This window comes from Centrocercus urophasianus, unplaced genomic scaffold (assembly GCF_019232065.1).
Source record: "Centrocercus urophasianus isolate 14NV4802_14NV808 unplaced genomic scaffold, USGS_Curo_1.0 seq_43, whole genome shotgun sequence".
In the NCBI taxonomy this organism is placed as follows: domain Eukaryota; kingdom Metazoa; phylum Chordata; class Aves; order Galliformes; family Phasianidae; genus Centrocercus; species Centrocercus urophasianus.
This window is the reverse complement of record NW_024885011.1, coordinates 1678274-1685040: the sequence shown is the minus strand read 5'-3', so window position 1 is coordinate 1685040 and position 6767 is coordinate 1678274. Positions and strand designations below refer to the sequence as shown.

At 66.0% G+C, this 6767-nt stretch overlaps 1 protein-coding gene across 1 annotated transcript; it reads right to left on the bottom strand.

Moving 5' to 3' along the window:
* Positions 1 to 78: 78 nt before the first annotated feature.
* On the bottom strand, positions 79 to 6671 carry MAP7D1 (MAP7 domain containing 1). The gene is made up of 17 exons (XM_042833976.1): positions 6421 to 6671; positions 6236 to 6307; positions 5540 to 5703; positions 5277 to 5391; positions 4131 to 4241; positions 2907 to 3029; positions 2675 to 2817; positions 2451 to 2584; positions 2121 to 2371; positions 1895 to 2036; positions 1659 to 1818; positions 1447 to 1551; positions 1288 to 1341; positions 1144 to 1201; positions 929 to 1046; positions 658 to 857; positions 79 to 582 (listed from the first exon to the last, which is right to left on the bottom strand). Exons 1-17 carry the CDS (start codon positions 6569 to 6571, stop codon positions 572 to 574), a joined length of 2112 nt encoding a protein of 703 aa, XP_042689910.1. The 5' UTR covers positions 6572 to 6671; the 3' UTR covers positions 79 to 571.
* Between the last annotated feature and the right edge of the window lie 96 nt (positions 6672 to 6767).

The following is a 6767-nucleotide window of genomic DNA, read 5'->3' as shown; positions in this document are numbered from 1 at the left end:
CCTGAGGGGCCGCCCCTCCCCGCCGCCCGCCCCACCCCCGGGCCGCAAGGAGGCGAGGCGTTGCGTGGTTGTCCACTTTTATTGTTCGTAGAGGTTGTCCGGATGCATAACACTGTCACAACGGCACGGAGAGCAGCGTGGGCCCGGCCCAGCCCCGGGTGCACGCAGACATGCGTGGGGACATAGGGGACGGGCGGCCCCGAGCCCCCCCGCTGTCGGCCGAGCGCTATTTACAGTATTCACATACATTGTACCCAGCGAATTAAATAACCACAGTATGACAGCACACGTCTGGGGTGGCTCGGGCGGGCAGTGGGCAGGGGCGGCAGGCTGATAAGGTGCATGGTTGTTTGTTTTTGTTTTTCTTTTTTTAAAAAAAAGAACAAAACGAAATAAAAACAACTGAGAAACCAGGAGGCCCCGGTGTGGCGGCTGCCATGTTGGAGCCTCGCGCTGCCTGGGCTCCTCGTGGCATGGCCGGGTGGGCGGAGGAGAGCAGCAAGGTGTTTCCTTCTGACAACAGCTATGGGTCTGCGCGGTGCTCCGTGGGGACATCAGCCAGGGCCAGGCCTCACAGCACCTCTGCGGGCACAGGAGCTACCGTCAGAGCTGAGGTGTCATCGCCCCCTGCTCCAAATCGGCTCCCCCGCCCCTCACCTGTGACCTGGGGGGGTTTGACCACTGCCTGCTTGAGGAAGGGCTCCTTGTCGCCGAACGGGATGATGCTGCTGGAGCTGCCACCGTGGTGGGAAAGCTCCAGCAGCTCTGAGGAGCCCTCGGTTCCTGAGAAGCCGTTTTCGTGCTTGCTGGGCTGCACGCCATTCACAACTGGGGCTGCTACATCCTTGGCTGGAGAACTGTGGGGCAACGGGTCGGGTTGAGTTGGGGTCCTGCCAGCCTGCAGCCCCCTTTCCACCCCTGTGCTCACCTGGGCTGCAGCCCCTCGCCTGCCGGGCCCTTCAGTGTCCCCAGCGTCCCTGCACTCGGTGTTTCCGTCTCCGGCAGCTCCTCTGCCTTTGGCATCGGCCCTGCTCTCTTCTCGCCACCTGGAGACACGAGCAGAGCCCCACTCAGCCCCAAGGCTCAGGAAGTGGGCAGGGGCTCTGGGGACTTCCAGTACTGAAGCAGGAGGGAGCTGTGTACCCGTGCTGTGCTCCTGCTCAACTGCTTTCCCGTTCACTATCTTCTTGTCTTCCTTCTTCTGCAGGGAAAGGAGAGCAGTGAGGGCTCCACGGTGCCTGCTGTCCCCAGGCAGCTCAGGGCAGGGCGTGCAGGACAGGCACCCACCTTGGCATCTGCTGCATCCGATTTGCGCGTCCGCTTCATGATCTCCTCCAGGCGCTGCGGGGCAGACAGGGGCTGATGCAGCCCTCCCCAGCAGGACCTGCACCATGCACTGGGGACCCCCCAGCATGAAACGCACTCAGCAGTGCCCCCAGCCCTTACCTTCTTTCTCTCCAGCCGCTCCTGCTCCTCACGCTGGAAATGCTTCTCCCGCTCCAGGCGCTGCCGCTCAGCCTCTTCACGTGCCTTCGCCTCGGCCTCTTCTCTCTGCAAGGACAGCAGGGACAGGTGAAGAGAGAACGGTGGGGACAGGCTTCACCTCATCCCACATCCCATCCTTGCCCCCATCCCTCCTTCTCCCCCCTGCCTCACACCTGTCTCTGCAGCCGCTCCGTCTCCTCCCGTTCTGCCCGTGCCTTCTCCTGGGCCTCGCGCTCCTCCTGCAGCTGCCGCTCCTCCTCCCGCTGCCGTGCCAGGGCTTCCCTGCGGCTCTGCTCCTCTGCTGCCTGCCGTGCCCTCTCCTCCTGCAGCCGCCTGTGGGAACAGAGGGGGCCCTCAGTGAGGTGGGGGGGCACCGGGTCCTGGGTGAGGTCCGTGGTTGGGCACTCACCTCTCCTGCTCCTCCTGCTCCCGGCGCTCCCGTTCCTCGCGCTCCCGCTGCTCGCGGGCCTGGCGTCGCTTCTCTGCCAGCAGTCGGGCGGCCTCCTCCCGGTCCGTAGTGCCGGCCGAGGGTCTGCTGGGGGGGCTGTGGGCTGCGGGAGCCGAGGGGGCTGTGGGATGTGAGCAGCATCAGTGCCGCTCCCACTCCTCCTGACCCCTAACCACCATGTACCTACCTGCTGCCGGCTCCGTGGGAACCCTGGGGGGCTCGGGGGTGGCTGGGCCCTTCTCCTCTTCCTTCCTCTCACGCCCCTTGGCCTGGCCATCCTGCTCGCCCCGCTCATCCCGCGCCCTGGCCCGCACCTTGGGGGAGGAGTGGGCACTGCGGGGCAGGGGCGGCTTGTGGGGTGAGGCCAGAGCTGGGCTGGGGGATGCTGGGCGGGTTTTGGGGGTGGCTGGGGATGAGGGACGGTTCTTGGGGCCGGGGCTGCAAGCAGAGCAAGAAGAGATATTAGCAGGGTCCCCATAGCCCTGGGGCTGGGCAGCGTGCAGTGCCAGGTCCCAACCTGCTGTCAGATGTGGGCAGGAGCCGGGGCTGTGCGCCAGGCAGTGACTGCCGCTTCTTGAGGCTGCGCTCGCGGGACAGCGCACTGCGTTCCTTGGCATTCTCCCGCTCCTTCTCCTTCTTCTCCTTCTTCTTCTGTGCCAACCGTAAAGAGAGAGAGCATCAGTACCACACCACTGGGCTTGGCCAGGAGTCGGGCACGGGGTGTCCGAAGGCGGCACTCACCGGTGAGGACTCGGCACGGCGACGCGGTGTCACATCGGGGCTGCCAGCAGTGCCCCTCCGCCGCTCCCAGCAGCGGTGCGGCAGGCGGTGGTTGTGGCAGGGGCTGAGGGGGCTGGCAGAGGCCGAGCGGGGGCACACGGGCACTGTGGGGATGGGGCCGGTGGCTGTGGGCTCCCACCATGGAGCGCTCCCAACCCCCTGCCCCACGCAGTTCCGTGCCCCCCATGCTCACCCTGCTCCTTGCCATTCCCGGCCAGTGTCACGGCGCTGCGGCTGCGTGCCAGGAAGGACAGCGTGGGTGTCATCAGCCGGTCCACTATGCTGCTCTCCCAGGGGCTCAGCTGCAGGCTGCGGTCTGCAGAAGGAGAAGAGCTCTTAGCACTCTTCTGAGCCCTGCAGCACTGGCACCATCCCTCTGCTCAAGCCCCAGGGCTTCCAGATCCCCACTTCTGGCACTGAGAGCCAAGGCACCACACGTGACACATAGACAGCACTGAGGCAGGACGACGACATGTGCCCACAGCAGCGTTCCATGCACCCTGTGCCAGTGACACTGAGCCCCCGGCGCATTGCAGGGCAGCCACTGTGTGCCCCTGCACCAAGGGAGAGGGGCTGAGGCCACCACGCAGTCACAGGAGCTGGGCTGGGCTCGTGGCACCCAGGGGATGGTGGCCCCCAGGCATGCTGCTAGCCCAGCTGGGCACGGGGTCACTGCCACCTGCACTGCACTGCTGGCACCAAACACCCCACGACCACGTGGACAGCACCACAAAGACAGCAACCCTGTGCCCCTCGCCATCAAAATAACACAGTACCGCGCTCTGCTGCTGGGAGGGGACAAAACAGAGACTGGAGCAACACTGGGCGCTGTGTCCAGCACCGGCCCAGGCGCTGGCTGCTCAGCACAGCCCCGTGTGCCCCCCCTGGCTGAGCCCCAGCATGAGGCCGTCAGAGCCGCCCGCATCAGCTGCTCCATCTATTTATACCATCCGGCGCACGCCTATCGCCAGGCAACTCAGCAGCACAACAGCACGCAGCCCCACGGCTCCGGCAGCTCGCCCGGACCTGAGCGACCTCACGGCCCCCAGCACTGCACCCACAACCCCTGAGGGGCACCCAGTGCTGCACCCAACAGCAGCCTCAAGGCACTCCGAGGTGTCACAGTGAGCACCAGCCCTGCAGAGGTGGTGCGAGATGCATCTTGCAGCCCTGGCCAGAAGCCATAGGGCTCCCAGTGCCATCCTGGCTCCCTCCACCTCCCAGCCGCTCTCCGTGGCCGGGCAAGGAGCTGGCGCCAGCCTCCTCCAAAGCTCCAGCCTCCTCCAAAGCAAACAGCACACAGCTCCTCCTCTCCGTGGGCACTGTGCAAGGCACAGCAGGGGCTGGGGGGTCCCTACATGGGGCGGGGGCTGAGCTGTGCCCCCCTGCACTGCAGGGCCATGCAAAGGGCTCTTACTTCTACTGGGAGAATTCCAGAGGGTGGCAGAGGATTTGGAGAGCCGCTTGTTGATTATAGAGTCGACGTGTTTGGGGAGGTTTACGGCAGACACCGAGCAGCGGCTCGCACCTGGAGGAGGGAAAAGACACAGGGCATTACAGACCGGGGTGGGGGCTGCTCCTTGCATGCAGCATGCACTGATGTGGGGCAGTGGGTCTGCAGGGCGGTGGGAGGACATGGTACACACTGGTGGTCGGGATGGGCTGCGTGGCACAGTGCCTGTGTCATACGGGGGCATGCAAGGATCTCAGCTCTGGGGAGCACGGCACTGCCACCATGGTGTCCCCAAAACACAGTCCTGGAGCCAGGGGACCTCAGTGGCTCAGGGGCAGACGGACACAGGATGGTGCTCACACCAGGACCCTACAGCAACATGGGGTGGGGGGCAGCAGGAAAGCAGAGCCCTCAGCCCTGGCCAGGCAGCCAGAGCCCACCGATGGAGGAGGCAGCAGCCAGGTTTGGGGACACCTCCACGGAAGTGGCAGGGAGCCCCATACAGCAGAAGTGCATCTGTCCCCGAACGCTCCACGACTCACAGCGGGGCACAAAGCGCCTGCGTGCATCCTGACCGTGCACCGCCAACACCCAGCGCCGCACACGCAGCCACCCCACAGCACGAAGCACTCAGGGCGTGGGGACACAACGCTGCCCATGCGCCACAGCACAGCCCCGTCCCCTCGGCGGCCAGGGTGCAGCCCCAGCACAGAGTCCCCACGGAGAGGAGCCCCACACTGAGCATCCTGCACGGCCCAGCCACGCGCACCGGGAGCACGCAGCCCTGCTCACCCCCACGTTGGCACCAAGAGCCACCCCACGTGCAGCCGGGTGACGTGGGGACGCACCACAACACGCAGCCTAACGCCACCAACAACACAGCGATGCCTTCGCGCGGCTCCAAGCCCAAACGTCACTCGCCCCACGCAACGCAGTGACCGCAGATGGGCGCAAGCAGCACAGCCCAGGGGACGCAGTGCCACGGGAACAGGGAGGAGCTGTGGGGTCCCGTTGGGCCACAGCACGAGGGGCGGCAGAGCGACGTGGCGGCAGGGCAGCACTGCAGGCGCTGCGTTTGCCATCCCTTCAGCCCCGTCCTCGTGCACTCACCATCCTTGTGCGCGGCAGAACCTTGGTGCAGGGCCCCTGCCCACGACCACCGCTGCTGCCGGATCTCTGCCCACGTCTTCTTGGCCGAGCGCTGGATGGCCGCCTCGTAGCGCTCCTGTCCGGGAGAGGGACGGGCTCAGAGATGGGGACCTTCAGAGGGCGATGGGGCCGCGACGCCCACCCTAGGGCAACACAGATGTGCCCGAGGAGCCCCGGGTGTGCTGCTGGAGACCCCGTGGGGAGCGTTCCCATCCCCTCCCCACCTTGTTCTTCTCCAGCTTTTGCCGCTGCCGCTCCTCCAGCACCGCACGGCGCTTCTCTGCCCGCAGCCGCTGCTCCTCCAGCCGCCGCCGGCGCTCCTCCAGCTGCCGCTCCCGCAGCACTTTGGCCTTCTCCTCCTTCTCCAGCCACAGCGCCCGCTTGGCCGCTGCCGGGGGGAGCCCACGTGGAGGGGTCACAGCCCAGCCAGGGGGATGCAGCGCCCCATGTACACGGAGAGCCCCACGGCCGTGGTGGGGATGCGTGGCAGCGGCATGGGGCTGAGGGTTGAGGGTTCCCCGGGCGCATGGGGCCGGCAGCATTGCAACCAGCGTGGTGGCAGGGAGGAGTTAGGGAGAGGACAAAAGGGAGCCGGGAGCCCGCGGAGCCGCTCAGGGAAACAATGGGGGAATGAGGGTGGAAAGAGCACGGGGACGAGGGGGCCCCATGGGCAGCACGGGGGCTGTGCAGCCCCACACATCCACAGCCCCACACATTGCTGCCTGCTGGAACCCACCCAGATGTGGGATGCCGTGGGCCTGGGGAACCCCCACATTGTGCAGCGTGCCCAGGGGCGATAAACCTGCAAGTGCAGCGCTTGCACTAATAGCAGCTAATGGGATTGCCATGACCCAGCCAAGCTCCTTAGCTCTCCCGCCCGCCCCTTCACATCCACTTTCCCTCCCAGCCCCACTCCTCACCCAGGTACTTGGCCCGCTCCTCTCGCCGCTCCTTCGCCTGCCTGTGCCGTGCCTGGGCCTTCTGAGCATCTGCTGCAGGGAGACACAGTCAGAGCAAAACAAACTGCACCCCAGAATGAGGGGACACGAGGGGCCCCACACAAGCAGTGGGGCAGACCCCCTTCCCCCTTCTCCAGAACACCCACCTTGCTTGGGCCTGGGGCTGGCAGCTGAAGATGGCGATGCGGCAGCTGGAGTGGCACGGTCACCCTTGGGGGTGACATCCTTGGGGGCGACATCCTTGGAAGGTGTGTCCTTGGGGGATGCATCCTTAGAGGGGACATCCTTGGAGGGCATATCCTTGCGGGGAATGTCCTTGGAGGGTGTGTCCTTGGGGGGCACGTCCTTGGGGGGCTGGGCTGTGCTTCCCAGGGGGCTCTCGGCATCGGAGGGTGCCCCTTTGCCAGCAGTGGGGGCCACAGTGGTGCTCCCATGGGGCAGTGTCTCCTCTGAGCACGGGGCAGTGGGGACGGGCGGCGGTTGGCCGGCGGTG

What these genes read in the sequence shown, in the direction of transcription:
- MAP7D1 (XM_042833976.1), bottom strand. Translation starts at nt 6,571, where the DNA reads ATGCCCTCCAAGGATGTCCCCTCTAAGGATGCATCCCCCAAGGACACA. An exon ending in CTGCCCACATCTGACAGCAG is followed by an intron (nt 2,372 to 2,450) that starts GTTGGGACCTGG and finishes CTCTGCTTGCAG; the next exon opens with CCCCGGCCCCAAGAACCGTC. An exon ending in CGGATGCAGCAGATGCCAAG is followed by an intron (nt 1,202 to 1,287) that starts GTGGGTGCCTGT and finishes CTTTCCCTGCAG; the next exon opens with AAGAAGGAAGACAAGAAGAT.